This window comes from Lates calcarifer, linkage group LG1 (assembly GCF_001640805.2).
Source record: "Lates calcarifer isolate ASB-BC8 linkage group LG1, TLL_Latcal_v3, whole genome shotgun sequence".
In the NCBI taxonomy this organism is placed as follows: Eukaryota; Metazoa; Chordata; class Actinopteri; family Centropomidae; genus Lates; species Lates calcarifer.
Window position 1 is genome coordinate 24,671,689 of NC_066833.1, and position 23,448 is coordinate 24,695,136.

A 23,448-nucleotide genomic window follows, 5' to 3' on the forward strand; every position below is an offset into this window, starting at 1 on the left:
AGGAGGGAGTAACAACCTATATAAATAAAAGTAATATAATTACCTATGCATTATTTTATCTTGTCCATATATACGGCCTTCAGCTGATTGTGTTTACAGAGACTCTTTCAGACCACATGGTCCACCCACACAGGTGTTTTCACTTATTTCGCCTGATTGGACCTCTTCTCAGGACTGTGTGGGCATGCACAGACAGTGACTGATTGACATCTTCCTTGCTCTGCTGTTAGTTTTGCTGTGCCAGTGGGGGTGGGACAACTTAATCGTTCTTATTAGTACAGAGGATCAGTGACCTCACGTCATTCCCATTCAGAGCTCAGCTTCAACCATGCAAAGGTCTCATATACCAATGTAGTAAGCCATAATATCAGACAGATACTATAGTTTAATTGCTGCTAAAATTCACTCCCAACTGACGGGTGAACAACACCCTGGGCCAGCCAACATTACAGAAGTGGTTTTAGAACTGCAAAGTTATGGATGGAATGAAAAAAACAAGAAGACAGGCTTTTTTCTCTATCAACAGCTAGGCTGCTGATCAAGGTATTGGACCATTTGTATTGGTACATGCTAATTCAGCACATGACCCTGCATTCATTTTAATAAGATCACAGTGTGGGGCAAGCAAGATAGTCCAGCAAAGAATTTGGTCTTGATCTACTTTTGCATCATTACCAAAACCACACTCAACTGTTACACTTGTGAGTATTACTACACAGGAGAAATTTACTGTGTACTTTGTACTAATTTACTGTACGTTTCTAAAGTGGTCAGTAACTGATACATAGTATTTAATAGCCTTCCAACTGTACTTCTGGGTTCATCATTTGTCTTCTAATTGTACCTTGGACCCCAGAGTTGTTTTTCCACAGTGTTATTATCTGTCTAAAGGTGCCTTTTAAATAAATACAATGAACATTACTTTGACTGGACACACTACTTTCATTAAAAGATCCAACCATTAGATAAACTTATTAAGTCTGATGCATTGTGAGTGTGTGTCATTTTGGGGACACTGTGCCAGCAAATGCAAGGGCAAAACCTAACACAAAGAGCCACTTTATGAAGAAGTCAATGACATCTGACATTTAGCTAAATGTCATGCCTAATAAAATTCATACTTATTTGTACTAAATAGAGTGAATTTATGTTAGAAACATTATTAATGGCAAGATGTCAGTGCAATAATGTCGTCAGTGTAATAAAACTTCTGATGTAAAGGTCAGATTGAGAGGGTAGTCTGCCCACGTCAGAATAGCTCATATTCCCCCTCATCCTAAGTAGCTGCTTCTTTAACTTGCTGATGCTGGAGTGGAAGACTGCACCATTGCAGTCTGGTAAGGCAGTCACAGCCAGGATCTCTCAGAAACCACAGGGAATATTTATCTAAAGGCAGGGTGCAGGTGAGCACTTAGCAGTGGGCTAACCACAGGTCAAGCAGCGGGAAACCACAGTGAGAAAAATACTCTAGACAAAAAAGGGGTAATCTGTAAAGTCTGAAATCTGAAATCTGAGTCTGAAATGTGTAATAAGGTGCTAACAGACTTTTCAATTGAAGCATGAGTTACTGTATCTTACTCATGATTTTTAGCCTAGCATCATCACTCAAGGGGTGGCAGTGTTTTTCAGATGGTCTACCAATTTAGCCAAGATTGAAATATCTCAACAGCTATCGGATGGACAGCCATGATATTTGGTAGAGACATTCATGGTGCCCAGAGGATGAATTGCTCTGACTTCAGTGATTCCCTGGCTTTTCCTCTAGTAACACCATGAGGTTAATATCTGTGATTTTCAGTGACAACTAAGACTATTTTCAAGCTATCACAAGAAAAGATCAGAACACACCACTGGTCTCTTTAACACAAAACCATACTTAAATATATATATTGTAAATCAAGCATGGAAACAATCTATAAAATTAATGGACACAATGGACACAATGTAATCAATGGCTCCTGGATCATGTTTGAATTTTGAAGAAAACCTACACAAAGCCTTTGTCTTTGTCCTGCCATGCATGGAGAGGAGGCCTGGCCAGAGTGTGTGTTGATGCTATCGGGAGTATTCAAATGAGTATAATATAATAAAGGATAATTGTATTGTTGCATTCCATACATGCTTGTGCTAACAGCATTAAACAAGGGCCCATTTCCTGCAGACAAAAGTCCATGTCAGACGTCTCTGGCTTGCAAGACAGCGTTCACATGCCGCCTACTTCCTGTTATCTACTGACACACTCCAGCCACAGTCACGTTATGTAACTGATGTCAGCCTCCCACGTCTGAATATGTTAATAACACTCACTAATGACGTGACCAGTGCAATGCTTGAATAAATGATGAACTGATCCATTATTTGGGTAAACAACCGGCACTAAAATCTTTGCTTTGCCTATGTCTATAAATTCCAAACTTAATGTAGGACAATAAGACAGCAGAGATAAATCATGGCAGAAAAAAGAACATTCCAGCTCTACTCCAAGCAGTGGAATTACTGCCACTGTGGAAAAGAGCGTGGAAAAGAGTGTGGAGCCATGCGTTGTTGGTAACAAAAAAAACCCTTTTCTCCAGCCTTCTGCTGGCATATTAACACACGGCTGCCCTGAGTGCTTTCATGTTTATCCAGATCTTTGCATCTGGCACATCCCAGCAGAACTATTCAGTGTGCAAATTCAATTTGTGAGGCATAACCAGTAACAGAAGGCTTTCTGTGGCCGTGATGGTGGAGTGTGCCAGAGTGCTGGTCCGTATGGACTTATTGGGATATTATCAAAGCAGAAAGGAATGATGGGAGAGCTTCAGTCCAAGTGCCCATGCCCTATCAGTTTGTGTTTATCTGCTTCTCTATCTATAATCACTGATTTACTACAGTTTTGATGCATTTACTCTATACTGAAGGATTATTTACGAGTCCACTATATTTTTTCTTTACCTTGTCCCCTTTTACCTCTCTACATTTATTTTTTTTTTCTTTTCTTCTGTCTGTTTTTTGTGAACGTAATGGCCTCTGTTTTTCTCCAGGGTAAAGTTGTGGAAAATCACAGATTTATTGAGTAGATTGGACTGGAGGACATGTACATTACTGAACAGCAGTCTCCAAACACTGGTCCTTGTCTCTACACTGCTGATTTATGTTTCGTAGCTTAAGAAACACTTCAGGAATGGAACAGCGTGTGTTTTGTCTTTATCTTCTTGTATGCTGTAGTTACTATAAGTGTACTATAAGTCCAAGTTATAAGTGCTGAAACAATAAATAGATAATTATTATTGAATTATTTAGGCAATCGACTAAAAACTTAATCAGCTATTTTGATGATCAAGTAATCAATTAATTATTCAGTAAAAACACCAAACATTCTCTGGTTACAGCTTTTGTAATGAGTGATGGGTGTGTGATGGACAACTTTTACCATTTTCTGCCATTTTAAAGTCTAAACAAAAAAGATTTTTGAACTAAAAATAATTTTTAGTCTGCAGCGTTAATGTACAATGTGTGTGTATCATCACTGTGTGCTTCTACATGTGTATACAGTACAGTGAATATAAGCATCATGGAACAAGCTTGTGTGTGTTTACGTGATAAAGATTAAGATCGACGTCATTGCAGGAGTAAATAACCTAACAGAGATAAAACTGTGATAGATCAAATAAATATGAGGATAAGCAACATAATAATGAATACATACTGTCTGCCTGTATATAAACAACTCAAACCCCCCAAGGGATCCAACAAACTCCTGTATTGTCCCTGCCATGTTTCTTCTCCACGGCCGGGACTCAAAGTGGCCCTCAGCCGACTGGAGCGCCTGCTCAGTCTCACCCCGTCTTTGTTGGACAGGACTGACAGCGTGGAGAGGGGAGAAGCTACAGCTTGTTTCCTTTGTTCCAAAGTTACAACGGGGGTCACGTTCCCTTCCCAGGCTCTTTCAGCTAAGAGCCAGTATTTACCAGCATGCTGATTTACACATTTATCATGGCTCTCACTGTCTGGCACGAAGCCAAGTGGCGGAGAATGAACGAGGGAGGGAGGGAAGAAGGGAGAGGGTAAGAGAAGAAAGTAGCCATGAAAAATCTGGGTTGTGGGGGGATGGGTTGGGTGGGCTATATCCTTTAGCATCTATTGTGAATGTCCCCTGCCTAAAGAGTTGTTTGTACTTCCAGTTGTACAAGACAGTGCTATTTTTGATGGAAGCAACCCAGTTTATGTTTTTTGTCCCACCTAGCCAAATCTAAGACACTCAGTACTGAAGCATCACTTTGACATTTTGAGAAAAGTGCTTGTTTGCACTCTTACCCAGAGTCAGATGAAAAGATCAATACCAATTTCATCTCTGTGCGTACAGCACAGTAAAAGGAAACGTCTGCGAGGTGTTTTGCTTCGCTTCACTCAAAAAAAAAAGAAAGCACGGGGGAAATTCTGCCTCCTTCAAAAGTGAAAACTTGCCTTTCAGCTTCTCCCAATTTTGTATCTTAGTGACAATGTTCACATGAAAACATTTCTCCACATGATGACATCATTGGACATCTGCTCTCTCACAGGAGACTTTAGGAACCAGTGTAAAGGCATGCACACAGATCAACAGAACAAGTCAGACAGGAGAGACTTAGGCTTCAACGGAAAAGGGGCGTAGGCATAACTGTAAGCCAAAATAAGTGGGGTGTATCAGGGAAAATAGTTACAGATCCCCTCCAGACATGTTTTGAGACATGAGACACAATATGAAAAAAAGTTGTGTCTGATACAGTTCTTCCACAAAAAAAGATTCATTTACCTAATTAAAAATATCCCTCTGAGAAACTATATATGTGATATTCTATCTAGAATTCCAATCTAATATGTAAATATTGCTCTTTTCAAAAACATTTAACTGCTGAACAGACGATGTCTCCTACTTTACTGAGAGATCCATTGACGTTTCAAGATTCTACATCACACTTTTGCAAGTTGCATATTGAACCACAACTGGCTCCAAACCAAGTGTGACCACAAGGTCATGTGTGTACATCAACAACTTAATTTCTGAGTGGGCAAGCACAGAGAAACCTTTGCCCTTCAACAGATGATGTGAGAACAACCTTCTAGTTTTTCTGCATGTACATTATTCTGCACAGTGAAGTTCAAACATCCAACTAACAATAAGCAAAACACATTCTTTAGTAGTGGGGGTCTTAAAAGTTTATTCTATCCTTAAACCACAGGACTGACTGCCAGATTAGAAACTAGTCACAAAAATGGTATGCCTTTCACTCACAGAAAAATAACCACATAATATAATATTGCAGTTATTACAGTTATTGTGGTAACTGCGCACTTACATTACCATACAATACCATGGTAGAATGCAGGGATTGCCACAGTCTTACATCATTTCTATTTCATTCTGTGCTCTTGAAAACAGATGAAAGACATGGGATGTATTTGACAAAAAAACTCACCTCAAGGTCTGTAATGTATTTGTTCTGGTGCTTTCAGTGGTATCACATGGTCATCCTCAATAGATGGAGTTGTCCAGTGGTCATGTGCTCAGAAAAATGGGGACTTGAATATCTACAATTCCATGTCAACTGGGCAACCCCATCTGCTAATGGAAATAATCTGATATGATTGAAGGCTCCAGAACAGCTACTAAATAGACCTTATGTCAGCTACCATTTCCAAAATCAAGAATTTTCAATCTCAAATTTGATGCAGTCTATGATAAGTTTACCATTTTAGTCATATCTGGAGTATATGCTTCAATAACATCTATCTTTCAAGGCTACACTGACTTTGTGTGAGCAGCAAGCTGAGACAAACCTCTGCAAAGAGTTGACCTATGCTGACATTTAGCACACCACGACAAGATGAGTAACTTATAACTCACACTAACTCACCTTCACACCCACACAGTTTGCTCTGACAACTCCCTCTTTTTGGACACAACTGTTTTTTGTGTTTTTTTTTTTTTCCACATCATTAGTTAAATATGAGAAGTGTTGAAATTGAGATTGTGTGGTAGTGTATTATAAATTCCTTCTTCTATTTTGTTTTGTAGACAATAACATTTTTGACATTCAATATGCAAAATCTTAAAAATACTGATCCATTCACAGATCTGCATAACCCAAATCCTGCAAGTATTAATCACTGCTGTGTTGTGTTTCTAGTACAATTATTACTATAATAATTATTAATGATGGGCAAAATCAATACCACCATTAGTGGTTCATGAACAAACTGGGCAAAACTACCATCACCATTAAATTTTTATTTCTACTGTTTGAAATGAGTCTTTCAAGTTTCCTTCTGATAAAAGTTCCATGAGGAAGTCAAAAGGAGAATGCCATAGTTTATAAATACAAAATATGTTATTATGTGCATCCTGACTGCCAACCATTTTGAACATTACATGAAATATAACATTTGTAAGTAAGAAAAGGTAAGAACAGAAAAATTAATGCAGTATATGCATGCAGTTTAGACCCAGACAAACATATCCTCAACACACAAGCCTTGGCATCTGAGCTGCTTGGATAAACTCAGGAACCTGGCACTGATGTTTCCTGTCTTTCTCTTCAAGACCAAGCCCCCTTCCCCATCAATCCAGCCATGAAAAGCAAACAACAATATGAGGGCCTTCTGGCACAACCGTGGAAACAGGTCTGCTTTCTATAAACATTCCTCTGAGAGACATGAAGGCTTGATAAGAAAAAAAAAAAGGAAAACAACCTCTCCACCCTCTTAGTCGACTGCTGGCACACACACACACATACACAGGGCACATACTTCACATAGTGTTCACGTGGATGCTCAGTCATATGGAAACAAACTGCATTTTCAGTGATGTTTTTAATTGATCTAACTGAATGTGAATCAGATCTAACCCTAATTCATGCTGTGTCCAAGCATTTTCATATTTTCACATTTTATGTCACTCATGTCACTATGACATTGAAATTCTTGAAAAATCCAAAAGCTGGATTGTTAGTAGTTGACATAGTAATTTTGGAGTCAGTCATTTTTCACTGTGTTCCTCACAGGACACGGGACAGGGGTAAGGATTATGACCCTTGGAGGGCCACTCTTGGAAATGGTGACTCTTGAAAATGGTGATCACGCCATAAAAGTAAATATGTTAGTAAATTCAGTTCAGTTAATTTAGATAACAAAATACAAAACAGGGCAGCAAGGCATGATTTTTGGGTGGGGCCAGCCAAATCCATCCTGGTGGAAGCACAATTGCTTTCCAGCGATGTCTCATGCGAGTTGAGGCTTCTGGAGCACAGCCAGAATCTGGTTCTCCAAAACTGCCATAAAAAAACCATAAGATTCAAGTCAAAGGCTTAAAGTCTACAACTAAATCTACAGAAAGCCTTTGGATAAGACAGAAATGCATAATGTAAGGACTACAATATCTTCGGTGTTGTATCACTACTTCAAATTAAGACAAAATATTCATATTAGAGTATTATCATACTGTTAAACTAAACATTTCCCTCAACCTCTACAGACTAAATAATGAATCAATTCAATCTGAATTTGGATAAATGTTCTTGAGTTCCCATTCCAACTTCAAGTATTGTCTGTGCTGTAAATTATTGTTGGGCAGGAGAAGTATATGCTAACATGCTAATTTTTGAAGGAGGGGCTAAAGGTACGAGGCATCCACAGAAAAACAGAGGGCCCTACCTGAGTATGGTATGAACTGGACATCAGGACATCAAGAATTCAATAAATCTACAGATCTACAACTTTGAAACTCTCCGGATCTCCACATTAAATCATAATCACCTTCAGCTGAGTCTCATTGCAGGAGCCATATTCAATAAGATCATGATGCTTTGAAAGTAAAATAGGTCTGTCTTTAAGAGATGGACCCCTGCGAGGGTCAAATAAGACTGTCTACCTCAACCACAACAATGTGTCCTTTAGTAGAGCTATAAAGTGTGGTACAGCTGCTGCTTGGGACAGTTTGGTAAGTGTTAGGGCAGCCATCTTGATGTTGTCTCACAAATTGAGGAACAATAGCATTTGGTGATCAAAACTAGGAAAGCAGGACAAGGAAGGTTTTTCTCTGTCTTTCTCAATACATTCCTTTAATTAGAAACTGCAGACGCTGTTTGAGAAAGGGCCATTATACCAGGCCTCAAGCTTGATTGCATGGAGTCATTTAAAACATTAGTCATCATTAAATGTTTCACTATAATACCCCCCTTTTCAGGGGTATTATGAAGAGTTCTTCTATTTAAGGGGTATTAGACTGTGAGGGTCTGCAGAAAGCTTTTGTCTGAGTGTGCTGGCACCAACTGAAAGTCAAACAGGGGAGAAATGAGAATTGTGGGCAAGTAAATTCATTTAGAGCTGAGGGTTTCTTGAGTAGAGACCAACAAATCAAAGCAATCTCAAGTATCTCGAAAAATCCTGATTTGATGCAAAATTTTTTGTCAGTATGAAACATCAGTTTGAGTTGCAGCGTAAAAGCTAAAAAGGAATAATAAAACAAAAAATATTACATTGCTTCTGATTGGATGAATGAACATGACATGGTTCAAGTTGATTGGTTTTCTCATGCCTCACGTTATTGTGTTGTTACAGCCTCAGAGCAGCAAATTCCAAAAGGGTCCACCGTTCATTTTAACTGCAGCATTAGTCTCCCGACATGCTCCTTCACACACTGTTTAAACATCTTAAATGTAAAGCTTTTATTGTGTCCTCACTGGGTGCTATTAATTATACTAAAAGCCCAACTATAAGGCATAATGCTTTGGCACAGCTATATATTGTTTATGTTGCTACTGTATTGCAGGTTCACAGTATGTGCCAACATTGAGTCCAGAGGACAAAGGGAATAAATGAATTGCTGTGCACACGTTGCAGTTCTGCACAGCATTTTGTGAATATAGTACGTCACTTCTATTACAGTAGAGAGGATGTATTATGCCATGTATTGATTTAGCCCCTATTGTATATGCAAACTCTATATTGTATTTATCTATCTATCTATCTAAACTTCTAGTTCTATAACAGGTGTTTTTAAGACAGACATTTATCATACACAAGTCCTTTGCACAGTAAGAGTCTGTTTGTGAATTAGAACAAGGATCTCTTCACACTACAGAGTAATGCAAGATGTTAAGCTGTGTCTGCAAGGACTGACACACACAAGGAAGGATTACATCAGCAGAGGAGCATGAGAATTCATGCTGGTGGTTTTTTATGGTCCATGGACTGCTGCCTTATCCCTAATCCCAGAAACACACAGTCACTCAACACACACCTTCCCAAACTTCCCAGTCCTTCCTACTTGCCTATCCTGGCTGCATGTGCGGTTGATTGTGTCTGTGGTTAGGGCATCTATCCTAAAGGAGGGACAGGGGGTTGAGTGTAGCAATGCTTCCCTGGCAGACAGTAATGATGAAAAATGTCACCCCTGAAATCCAGCCCAGCACCGGCAGTGGACGTACGCCATTCCCACACAACCGGGAGTCATGGATAATGCTGCTGCCCAGGCGGGACAGTGCTATGTTACATTTAGATTGGCCAAGGAATGCTTCAGAGGAATTCAGGGATGCGGTTCAAGTACTGTACACGGTGTGGGGATTTGTAGCACAGCAAACAAAAGTACAACTAATGACTAATGTCTAATGAATATGATGTTAAACATTGCATTTTTGTATAAATATGGCATAAACTTTAAAGAGCACACTGTTTTGGAAACAAAACTGAAGGACATTATGTTGACAGGTATATTTGTTATGTAATCCATATTCCATATTTTCCACTGCATAACACTTTGCCTCCTCACTAAAGTGGCAACCAGATGTTGTCTTTACTTTGCAAGGCTGCTTATGGCAAGGCTACCACAGAATCCAAGACCCCCAGGGGCCCAAGAAAACCCAAGGTGCACTATATGTCAATTAACTGATTAGATGCAAATTTTTTGCAAGAATTTGCAACAAGGAATGTCATGCATTATTGCAAATCTTTTGGCCTTCTTACAAGGAATTTTGGTTGTATAATTTCTGATGATTTGACTCAGTGATTTGGTGGTGAATCTGCTCTGCTGAGAGAAAATCACACACAGTGACTCCAGCAATAGCCAATGGGACCTGCTTCTGCTTGTACTGAAATACAGAGTATTAATCTATGATTAGAGAGATGTCTGAGGAAACAAACAGGGTTTGACAGGGGAAATGACAGCTGTCAGCATGCAGTGTTACTTTGCAAATCTGTTTAAGAATATGTTCTGTGTTTTCACACTATACTCTCATTCTCGTTCTCCCCAATTTGAAGCAAATTGGAGGCAATTGCAACTCACTCTACGTGCCAAAAATTCCCAAAGTGCTGTCAAGTTTTCTCACGCCCGGGGCTATGTTTTCTGTGTAACAACTTTTGCGAGGTCCCGTTGTGAAATACTGCGCCTCAGTCCATGGCTGTAGACACACCAACACAGAGATCAGTGCAAGACACATACTCTCTCTCTCATATGCAAAACATAATATACTTTTGATGCCAATAAGCATTTGTGGCTTTGACCTCTGGGTCATAAAGGTATGATTTGAACACAAGCAACACACACGCACATTAAAGTGAAGAGAAGAGAAGCGAAGAGAAGAGAAAAGAAGAGAAGAGAAGAGAGGAAACAAGAGGAAACTGAAATCAGGAGGAGACATACGCCACCACTGTCATTCCAGCTATGACCATGGGTCACCAACCACAAAACATGGTAAGCCAAGGAGACCACACACAGATACAAGCACTACAAACACAAGCATTCCTTTTTATAACATTAATACATACAAATACACTACACTAACAAACACAACATCTATCTCTCTTAAATGCTCACTTATAAATTTCTGTCATCCATACCAGCTACAGTGAACATACACTAGAAGCAGTGCTCGCAACTGTGCTCGCAAATACTCTAATACATGTCTCTTCTATGCACGCATTCATACAAATGAACATACAAACTATGCATTTACTGTATATATACATACGTAATAACAGAGCACAGTTGCACATACACAGTAAAACCTACCAAAATAAACCACACCAGTCCAGCACCTATGCCAGATCACATACATGCCTGAAAACACATATGTAAAACAAAACACAGTACAGCCAACACTTGGGACAGCCAAGAGCTCAAGTACCATACAGCAGCTCTTTTACCCTCTCACAACCCATACTCCTTACCTGAAACACTGCGGTGGCCATCCTGTGTCTGTGTCTGTGTGTGTGTGTGTGTGTGTGTGCCGTTCTCTCTTTCACTCTTTGGTTTTTTCTGTCCGGTTTTCTCTGTTTTAGTGCTGCATTGTCCTTTCCCTTTTCCCCTCTGTGAAGCAGAGAGGTTTTCTCTGCGCTCCGACCAGATGGCTATAGCTAAATCCACTCACTGTTACCTTGGTGCAGCGCAGAGCCAGAGGAGTGTACAAGTGTGTGTGTGTGTGTCAGATAAAGAGAGAGAGTGAGAGAGAGAGTTGGTGTGTGTGTGCTTCAGGCTCCGAGCTAATAGGTCTGGCTAGTCTCTCCCTCTCTCACTCCTCCTCCAAGAAAATGAGCATAAAAATGTCTAAAGAGTCATCCCGCAACTGGAAACGGCGCAGTGCAGCATTCAGCGCTGAATAAGCAGGCAAAGTCTAGCTACAGGCTATAGCTATTTCCCTCTCTTTCGCTGTCTGGGTTTTCTCCTCCCTCTTGTTCAGTCCATTTTCACCCTCCTCCCAAATGGGGAGACACATGAGTAACGAGAAAGGAGAAAAAATATTGAAGTGAATTTCCCAGGGAGATCAGGGGGAATGGGACACGAGCTCAGGACACAAAAGCACAGCTCTTTTTCTCTGTCTCACTGTCTTTTTCTCACATACACACACAAACACATTACACTCAGACCCCTTCCTCACAAGCTCATCCTTCATTCTCTCCTTGTTATCAGCTTCTCAAGTTACAGGTTAAATGTGAGTCCCCCCCCCCCCTCCTCCACCCACCTTCTGTCTCTCCCCCTCTCTTGCTGACTTTCTCTCTCTAACACACACACTCCATCTACAGCTGCAGCGAGAGAGAAAGTACCATGAATGAATCCATTGACTTCATGGCATCTCCAAAGTCAAACAGTGTCAACAGCGGTCAGGACATACAGCTCTGTATGTGTGTCTTTCAATTCACCACACTACTAAATCATGTTATATTAATTCTAAGAGTTAAACTTTGTCTTAAAACCCTGATATATCCACATGAAATGAACCGACAAATGCAAACATGAACAACACTGTAGATCACAATTCAAAACAGAAAGCTAGTTGATGACTACTGTGTCCACTGATCGATTACTGTCACTTTAATGAATGAACAAATCAAGAACTATGTAAATGTGTTAATAGTCACTTTCTTACATTTAAGAATTACCCTCACTCCACACCTGTAGCTATGGTATATTATGTACGAGGGGGCTTCAGGAAATTTGTGGAAAAAGGACAGTTGGAAAAAACGTTTTAAGTTATGATGTTAATTTTTGCGTTGCAACATGCATTTAAGGGTTCATGTTAGAACATGTTATGACACATTAGTATGAGAACGTACAGGTGCATTGAGATCAAAATCCCTGCATATGATTTTTAACTATATACTTTTTCCACAAACTTTTTGAAGCCCCCTCATATTATACATATACTGTATAGTAAATATAGTAATTACTACTGATGTTAGAAACATTGTTTCATGAGTTGAAACAAGTTGAAAAACCTTGAACGTGAATTTAGAGAGTTTTCCCACATATGTGCTGTTTAAATTGGTTACTGTTATATCAGTTAATGTCCACCTATTGTGACAACGAATTCCTCTCCTCCCGACAAATCCAAAAATTTGGAATTTCTCCTCTTAGATGGAATATCAAATGATGTGGCCGGTGATCAAAAAAGTGCTCTTTGAATTGGAATTTAATGCACTATGGATTTGTATATAACCCCATTAAGCTCCATCCACATCTCCAGTTATGCTGGAATTATTCTTCTCTAAAGATACAATACCTTTGCAGAGAAGGGTGTTATGTTCAACTGTAGGTTGCAGAGGCTCACAGAGGAGCTGACATGCACACCTCCCAAATCTCATCAATGCAGATTTGCTGTTTGAAACAAGGACAAAAACATGGAAATGTGCTACATACTCTACATTTATAAGAGAAACCACCACACAGACTGACAGAATTCCAGCTTTACTATAATTATGTTTGACAATGTTAAGTTAACAAAACATTAACATGTATATCATTTAACCATTTAGCTTTGGAAATAAAATAAAAGAATACCATTATCCACACAATTCCTATACCCATTGTTGCATTGCAAAGACAATAGAGCAGAAAGACTGGGATCTTCTGTTTTAGGGTTTAGCTGTAATTGGTGCTTTGAGTTTGTAGAAAGACCCCTCCAACTGATAACATAATTACTTATACTCCATTCAAAATTAGTTAAATAGCCCTAGTGTAGTGATTTCAGTTCCCCTCTGATTTGGTAGAGGTATCACCAACCTCTGAAATATTCAGTTTTGAAGAAAACAGTGTTTGTTCCATAACACTTCAGCTGCTGCTGGAAACAGCAGTGATGAGAGCACTGAGACTGAATTAAAACAGTACTATTACAGGCCGTGAAACCACTTTGGGTTTGCTGAAACACACAGTCCACTAGAGCTGATTCTCTGTGCATTGGTCACTGCAAACAACACCTTTCACATTCTTGATAGTAGTGTCATCCATTGTTAATATGAATATATTGATTTGATCAGTTCAGGAGGACTGGCTTTAATCTCACCTGGAATCCTGAAACCGCAGTAGTTCTCACAAACTAACAGTAAGCACTGTGGCATTTTAATTTGTTTCCACAACCTCATCAGCTATTATCCAGTAGCAGACAAAGGGACATTACTGAAGAATGTTTGGTACAAATTTGTAGCACATTAACTATTATGCCTCAACATGGAAAGAATGGCCACTGTCTTTGATGTTGCTCTTAAGTAATTACATGGAAGGTAGTTATAAAAGCAACACCTTTAGCTGTAGCTGTGTTCACCAGATGTGGGCTCAGTAAGCGTTACTTAATTCACTATTAATGACAAGGGCAAAGACGGAAGGGAGGACTGCCAGAGATGCAACATATGGTTTATGATAACAAAACAACATGGTTGTTTATGTGAGACGCACACGTTTAACGTAGGGACCAGCCTTCAGCGTGGGAAGTGGGAATTCCCCTCGTTCCTTGGTGTCTGTGTTTGTCCATGAGGGTATAAGTAACTGTACTCACTTCAATGTAATTATGCATACCGACAGTTACATCTCTGTATGTTAAAGATTCTAAAGCGTGGGAAAGTTATCTGTCTGAAATTAAGGCTAATATACTTCTCTTAGTCTGGTCTGTTTCCCATGTCCTGGCTTTCATTATTATTATGACCCTGTGACTGCTGTCTGTAATCACCCTAATATTGTTAGAGACAACCATCAGACTGCCATGTTACAGTTTTTTATTATGTTATGTTATGTTGATCTAGTAAGGCCATGGATTACTAGTGTTAGCTTGACATGATTTCAAGATATGTTTTCAAGTACATTACATCACTAAATTGTAAGCAGGTCTCTCTTTCAGACAGCACAAATTCTTCTTTTGCATGACTGGACATGGACATGACACACCCATGTGTTGTCACTCTACTTCAATGTGACTTTTAAAACTGGAAAAACACGGTGGCTCCTCCAGAAAAGCTGACTGATAAGCAAAGAAGAAGAAATCAAGGGATCTATAGTTCTATGCTTTGGGTGAATGACAGAGTAAGAAAGTGATGAGGACAGAGGGAGGAAGAACAAGGAGTCTTAAGACAAAGTGACACACAGACAGTTAACAAATGGTTAAAATCAAGGATAAATAGTGAATAAGAAAGCATAAAAGGGAGGGACACAAAGAGAGAGAAAGAGAGAGAGAGGTCCAGTCTGGGTGAGATCCAGTTTCATGAGTCTGACTCAGGCTTTCCCAAGTAACAGCAGAGTCTGAGCAGATCGCTGTCCCCCAGCGCCCAGCAGCACATTTCACCAACGCCCATGCACCGTACAGACCATATTTAACATGTATTTTTCTATGGGATGGTCATGATTAGGCAGCAGGAGCTCAAACACAGTGAAAGCAGGCATGGGTCGCAAAAGCAGTCACTTTGAATCAAGGGAAAAGTTTGAAGAAAACAAAACAAAAAAGTCTCCAATCTCCTTCCACTATTAAATGAGGAGGTGTCCTCCAGACAGGCATTTCTCCAACAGCTGTTGTAGTGATCAGGGAAGCTTAGCAATAAGTTTTGTAGGGCACTGAACTTAAATGTCATGTAATTTATGCAGCTGTATGTTCTACAAAGTCCCGCCTCTTCACTTATTTCTTCCATCACTGTCTCCCACATACACTTGGCCTATTGTTGACATTCTTTCCAGCAACTCTTGATTACTCCATCATGTTAAAGGCTGGGCGTTCCTGTTTGTTGTCTCTGTTGTATCTATGCACATGTCGCTACCATGCAGTTACTAAATACATGGCCATAAGCCATTGCTCCTTGCGTAAGCTATTTGCTCACGCACAGGAACAAGGAGAGGTGCCAGATTGTTTTTGGTTTTCATGAAGTTCACAGATCAAGTTAAAGCTGCACCAAACAATATTTATATGTCAATAACTGAAGATGAAAGATGTCGCTATCAACAAACCCACAGAGCATTATCACCGGACTCTATAATTCCTTTCAGTTCTACAGTAGCATTTTAGCATCTTTCAGCTCACTGTTTTGATTTTACAGCCACACAACTTGACTGTTTTGGTTCAGTCTCACTGCTGCCATCAAGCCCAGGTGGCCTGAATCATGACTCCAATGCTAATTTGCTGTGTTTGCTGGATGTGTAAACAGGCAAAAGTTTGCTAACATGTTAGCCATAACAATTTTATGAGGTGATAATATGAAAGTGTTGTGTTTACAACTTGTTCCACTGCCCCCAAGTGGCAAAAAAGCATTTAATGCAGCTTTAAAGATGTCTTAGTCTTCTGCAACAGCTCAACATATCTCTACAGATCCAACATATTCAACTGCAAATACTTATTCTTATCCTCATGACATGACGTATTGAAAATCCTGATGGAACGAAAAACAGAAATAATTTCTGATTAAGTAAGAGCCCTCAACTAAAGAGGCCATATGATTTACCCCGTGCTTGAGTTGTTGTCATGTTCCTGCAAACGTTTGCTGTCATAAGGAGGGGGGCAGAGTAGCGAGCATGTGTTCTGTCCTGTGACTGCTAATTCAATTAGCTTCATAGCTGTTGGCTGGCTCTGTATTTGATCAGACTTGGAGCTGCTTACTTGGAAGTACAGTACATACAAATACCATGGCAAAGATCCAAGGGAACATTTTGATTATGACCCCACCCCATCCATTTCGTGTTTGCCCTCACTTGTTCCCTCACTCGTGTCTTTCACAGTAATATGACTTTGACCTGGCTTTTTGTTTGTTTTCTTAGCAGGAGTCCCCCACCCCACCACCCCACCACCACCACCACCCCCTCCTACTCCCTGTCCTTCTGTAATTCCCATTTCTCACTCTCTGCAGGGCCACATGGAATAGGAAGGAAGTTGTTAATGCTGTTTCTGGGATTCAATACCACACATCTTTGAAACTTCACTTGGGGTTATGTAATGCCTCTTGTGCTTACATTGAAAGAACACAGTGTTGCATCCCTCTATTAATGGCTAACCTACTTCATTCTTTGGTGTGAATTATTTATGGGGGAGTTAGCTCTGTTATTATATCTGAGTCCTAGCATGGCTAAAAGCTGCACATAAAAAGTCTGCAGCACTTTCTGAAGAGTGGAGTGATACTTTAAAACATACATTGGTTTTGTTAAGCATTTAAGTCAAGTAAATGTCAATTAGTCTTACAAAGGCTTGAGAAATAAACTGAAAATGAACTTAGCTTGAGCAGAGTTGCATCAGCATTCAACAGGAATCACTGTAGAGAACAAGCCTAACAACTTCACAGCAGATATTCAATCTTGTCAGCAAAAACAGAAATGTCTGGTCTCACCAGTACCAAAACTAGAGCCCTATAATATCTATATTATCATGAAAAAGTCTAGCTAGTGCTCAATTAATGTCTGTACAATAAATTAGCCCCATGGCAATGTGTTGTATCTAAGTCACTAGGACAGAGGATGTGGTTAATCAGACCAAATGATGTTGTATCCATGTATGAGACAGAATGAAGTTTGAGGACAGAAGAAAAACTACCTGGGGCATTTCTGCTCAGTCCAACTGTATATTAAATTGTGAAAGCTACAAGCTATCCAAAGTAGCTTAAGTGCTGTACTGATATCTATATTTCAGACTGGACCAAAGTGGGGGACCAACATTACCATCCTTGGCATGCCTTAACATAGTTAAAAATGCCAAACATTCTCCAGTTCCAGCTTCTCAATGTGAGGATTTGCTACTTTTTTGGCTTTAGATTATCAAATCACTAAATAGAATCTTAAGACTTAAGTTATAGACTGTGATTATGGTTATAGACTGAAAAGAATAAACAAATAATTTCAAAAGTAGTCAGCAAATGACTAAAAAAATAGTAGAAACCTTTACGTGAAGCCCTGCAGAGAGGTCAAAGGTCAGGGTCAACAACAGAATCCTCAGAGCTGGTAGGGATTCAGTGGGCTCAGGCTTGGTATCTGTAATGACTCTGCCTGGCTTTGTATGTGAAGCTAGTGGTGGCCACCAGACAGCTACTGTAACCTTTCACTGTTATAAATCCATGCTGTGTTCAGTGGAAGGACAGCTGCAAACCTGATGTTCTTGCTCAAAGACGTACCTCACATGTGTGGATACAGGTGTTTGGATGTGTCAACTACTTGAGGGTAATAAATAATACAATATGGATGGTCTGCCTTATTCTTACCAAGGACTTTATATCTCCAGGTGATTGCTCAGAAATGTTAAAAATGTTGGGAGACAGTAGCTACTCAACAGTATGTAGTTTTACCTGGAAACTTCTGGGAAGGGAGTAAATTTATGCATTTATTTTCAATGCAAACAAATTACTGTAATATTGTAATTCTGGAAGAAATGGATTGGTGTCCTACATTAATGGAAAAGAGGCTGTGTGCTGCAATTCAACTGAAACATTTTCTTAAAAACAATCTCCTGTATGAATTCCTAATTTTAATCTACTAATTTGTCCTTAAAAATGTTTCAATAGCACTCATTTGTCGAGCAGGAAAATATTCAGAGACAACTTGAGAACCAGTGTTATTAAGACTGGTACCACATGCAGCAATAGAAAGGAGTAATTTACAGCTGTACACTTGGCATAAATGAGGACATATCCATCAGCAAGCTGCAACAATAAATCTCTAACTGAGACATGTTGTTTTTCAGTGAAAAGGGGTCACAAATAACAAATCTGAAATAACAAAAAAAAAAAAATCACAGTGGAAGCCAGCCAGGACAAAGAAACATGATTTTTCACTCATTCTGGGAACTCTGAAGCTGGGAAAAATGAAAACAAGTGCTTCATCACTTTGGAGCAAAAATGAAAAATTAGTGGAGTAAGAGTGTGTACACATTCTTCCACTTTGCTTTCTCAGACCTCTTTACTCATCAGTGGTGGAACATTGTAGTTTCCTTCTCAAAACACACTTGACAGGCAACGAAGGATCACTGTAATCCAATAGGTTCTACTCAGCACCTAAACTTGCTACTGACTTTAAGTGCAATCCACATTAGTCCAAAATAGGGAATATTTATTCTGCAGTGCAACACCAGTAAATTAAAAAATATTTTTAAAAAACAAGACGGCAAATGCATGCAATTGATTTTATCCATTAAGAGAGAGATGTTAGTATTTCTGATATAAAGGCCACAGAGAAGCATATTATATTCCCAGTGCACAGGGAAACTGTTTTACTGCACAGGGTGCTGTTGCCCAAATCTACTGAGTTTGCATTTCTGGATGGTAGGTGCAGACTGGGAGCTTCTACCATGGCTGCTATTACACTGTATGATTGAAATTAGCGTGAGCAGAGCATAAGCTCTTAAGTAGTCTGAGGTTTTACCTTTCCTTAATGCTTTCACAGCAGTTCAGCGGGAAAATCCCAGACATCCTGCCTCTGTCATTTTTAGAAGGGAGTTTGAGCAAAGGACAAAGATTTGACAGAGTCAGGAAAATAGGAATGGAAAGGTGCTGTATATGCAGTACAAATGTACAAGGATGTGGGAAAATTTACTTTGAAATTACTTGTCTTACCTTCCAAGGTAAGCTAATACACCCTCTCAGGCTGCTTCCTGTCATCACCCAGAAGTGAAATTTTACTGACAAGATTTAAAGCATTTTCCACATCCAGTTGTGAGTAAACACACCTAAGGGTTGGTTTCACACACAAGTCTGACCATTTGTTTGCAGTTGCAAGGCTAAATATGGGCCACATATTGGTCGTGTCCACAGAAAGAGATTTATAACTGTAGTGTGTACTTTGGAAAACTGTACCAGCTTAGAGTTATTATCAAGAGTTTAGATTCCTGAGCAAAGCCCTTACTGTACATGACTGACAGTCCAAGGAAAAGATCTTAATCTTGTTTTCAAGATAAATGATATATTCTAAAAAAAAAAAAAATGCACCCATCTGTCTCGTGAGCCTGACTGTGTGCTAGTAGTGATAATGCTTGACCCAGACACGGTCACTCCCTTGTTTTTCATCTCAGGCTTGATGGCAAATTGCTTCCTGCCAAAGAGATGACATTTTCAGTTGAAATGTTTAGAAAGGGAAATGCTGCTGAGATTTTTGGAGATTTGTGAAGTTTCATTTTTGCATATGAAGAGACTGGGAGTATGTTCTGGGCTCCTTTAACATTGCCTCCTATAGATTTGATCTCTGGCTTCCTGAAATTCAAATGATATCAACAAACATGTAGCTCACGCTTTCATTCATCATTCTATGACCTTCAATACAATAACATAAATAACATAATGGGTTGTGGTGAAAACAGAAGGAAAAAAGACATTTTGCACCCTATGATTTGGCTACATTAGTCTGAATAAGCCCTAAGCAAATAGGACAGAAAAAAAGAGGAAATATTAACATAAGTTAAATAACACTAACACTAACATTTTTCTGAAGCAAAGCTGTTGATTACTAATATGGGAGGCGTGACAAAGATAGCAAACAAGATCATACTGTAGGCTACAATAGGTGATGTTACACTGTTAGATGTAATAGTCCATGATACTGCACAGCAACCTGCCTTAAGAGCCTGAGTCAGCTGTAGGAATAAGAATTTTCCTTGCAACTACTGTAATGTATAACTATAAATCACAAAATCTAAAAAACCTCTTAATAAACTGGCATGCCATGATGATGATGATGTCGATGATGATAATATTTTGACCACAATATTACTTTTGGCATTAAATTTGTCTTAGTTATACACTTAATCTTAGTTATTATTTTCAGTATCATATGTAAACTCCTTTATACTAAATTCAGCTTAAAGAATTATGATTCAACGACTTTTGCCCCTGTGAAGAAAGGCAGCCTATCTGTAAATTACTTGTACGACAGATCTGGACCACTGGTAAATTTCACTCATACCAAGAAAAAAATCATAAGAACAAGAACATTGGTGAATGCCAGAAATGCACTTAAATTGCTCAACTGAATCATTCAAATCTGTTCATAGGTGTAGTTTTTGCATGAGGCCCATTGCGTCAAATAGAAACATTTTGAACATTTTCACAATACTGAAAATTTTGAGTGAAGAATTCAGCACTGACATACCTTTTCAGAGACAGTATCTCTATTTTTCTGGATAATCCACAGAGCTCATGGTGAATTTTTTCAAAATACCTTCTAAGAAACAGTCCCTATTTCTATGCATTGTCCAGGATAATGGGGACGTTGTTTCTGGGAAGTTATGTCGCTGTTGAAACCTGGAAATGTATTTTTTGAGGCTGTGTGCACCACAAACAAAATGGCATTCACCGGTATTGTATTGAAATTAAGACAAAAATCTCAGACAGAAATATAAACACCTGGGAAAATAAAAGTTTGCATGCATACCACTGAAAACTTTTTTTTTTGTTTTGTTTTGTTTTGTAAATAACTTAAATCTATTGGCACTTTTAGTCATTTAAATTATGCGAAGTGATGCAAGGGGTGGATAACGCAAGATCAAGGCTTATCATTTCAGCCATTTTGTTTGATAACTTTCCACTGGAGGCCTGTCTTACATGGCTAGCCAAAGCCCACACCTCCTATTTAGAGTGCACCCCTGGCATTTCCTGTGAGTAAAAGAGGGAGTGGGCAAAGCTGGCAAGTAGCACCTATTTCAATAATTGATACCAGATGAACGTTGTGTGTATATAGGTTTGAATATGTGTGTGTTCACATACCCATTGTGCAAATCTACAGTAAACCCCACATGCACAAAACCCTGCAGGAACTTCAACTCCACTGTGCTTTCCCTCCCATTTTCTTCTATGTGCTCTTTGCCTTTCCAAAACAAGATGAATCAAGCGACGGCTCCATCCAGAGGTCTTTTATTTTTAGACACAGGGGTGATCTCCAAGAAGCAAGAGTTCATCCAATCTAAACACATTCTGGTACAGAGCACTTGTTTAGACATTCTTAAGATTTTTTGCAGAACATAAACTCCCAAAACTATCTACCCCAACATCTGCATGTATATACACTCACACACTCACACACACGCACACACACACACATTCATATGCACATTTGTGTCTCCGTGATTTCAGGGGACATTACGTTGACTTTACTTCATCCCCTGGAGATTTACTCTAACTTTTATTATAATTACTACCTGCCTAACCCTTAACCTAACCTTAACCTAACCTAGCCTTAAAATACACCCTCACCTTTAATGTTAATGATTTACATTATACTGACTTGCTTTTGTACCCATAAGGAAGTCCCCATAATATGACTGTGTAAACAGATTTAGGTCCCCACAACATAGCATGACATCTTGACAAAATATTATGACTCTTACCTTGACTTCACATTTCTTGTGGCAAGCTATTCGGCACACTAGAGAAAACAGAAGAAGAAAAAATGAAATTAACTTTATAGTTCATAAAAATCTCTCAAAACACTGAGGGGAAATCCAAACAATGTGGTCCACTTTGAATCATGACACTGAGTAGCTGTAAGGGAGGTAAGAAAAGCAACAGTTTCATTCAAATTCCACAGTGTTTGTTCTGTGGTCCAAGTTAAATATCATCTTCTGTTAGCGGGCTAATACTGCCCAGTATTACCTTAACAAACGTCTAGACAATAAGCAATATAATTCCCTGATTTTTAGAAAAAAAAACTTACAGTTTGACCACTGAAGACCACTGAAGACATTTTTATCTCCAGCAATAATGTTGTTTTTTAAATCTGTATCCCAAATTTCAACCTGCATTTACACAAGACTGAAAACAAGAGCATACAGCCATGCTAACTCTCTGAGGCTAAAATGCTAAATGGTAATGCTTTAATGTAAGCATGATAACATGCTCACAATGCTCACAAGGCTAACATGCTCATGTTTTACATGTTTACATGTTCACCATCTTAGTTAAGTATACTGGCATGCTAACATTTGTCAGTTAAAGGCAATGGCATGACTTTAGCTGGTATTTGATCACAAACCAAACTGGAATTGGGATCTGATCATGGTGCGATATGAAAAGTCTAACGGGCCACCAAAATTCTTACAGTTCATCCACTGGAGAAAATGAATGGCAGAAGTTCAAGGTATTACATCGAGTATTTCTGAGGACATTTCAGTCTGGACTGACAAGCATTGATGCTAGAATGGCTAAAAACACAACAGCCTTGAGTTTCCAGTTAGATGGGAGCAATGTGGGTTAGAGTTTAGAAAATCGAGAAAATTTAGTCTTATAAGATTAAAGAAGTTGTTTAGCAACTAAAAATATTCAACACATTTTTTAAAGTCTTCCTTCTACCCAAGCCCTCTCTGTTGACTCCCATGGGTATACAAATAAGGGTCAATAGGGGAGAGCACCTGGGCTGTCAGCTCATAAAATGTCAGATCCCCTCATAGGACAGAGAATGAAAACACAGCTCCGTCTGCCGAGGCACAGCCTTTCCAAATAAAGAGAAGACTGCATGCTTTTACTGGAGCACACTACACCTTATGTAATGAGTTATTTTTCCTGTCGCAAGCCACATTTTTCAAAGCGAGTGTAATATTCATTGTGATTAGTTGTTAAATCACTGATATGAAGCCGGGATGGTGGCCAGTCCTCACATTGTGTGAGAATGGAGATCATGCCTATATTGCTGTGTGTTGTCAGTCAAATATTTTAGGAACCCTATAATAATCTCTGTTCTGTTCTGTCCCTTTGTTCTTAAAACCATGTTTTAGCGTGTTTTAT

The 23,448-nt window shown here is 39.1% G+C and overlaps 1 protein-coding gene across 1 annotated transcript in view; it reads right to left on the minus strand.

Moving 5' to 3' along the window:
* Positions 1–23,448, minus strand: part of LOC108897188 (tensin-1-like) — a 157,484-nt gene that overhangs the window by 73,197 nt on the left and 60,839 nt on the right. The window contains 1 exon segment of the mRNA XM_018696672.2: positions 22,056–22,093. Within this exon segment, the coding sequence (XP_018552188.1) occupies positions 22,056–22,093 (38 nt within the window).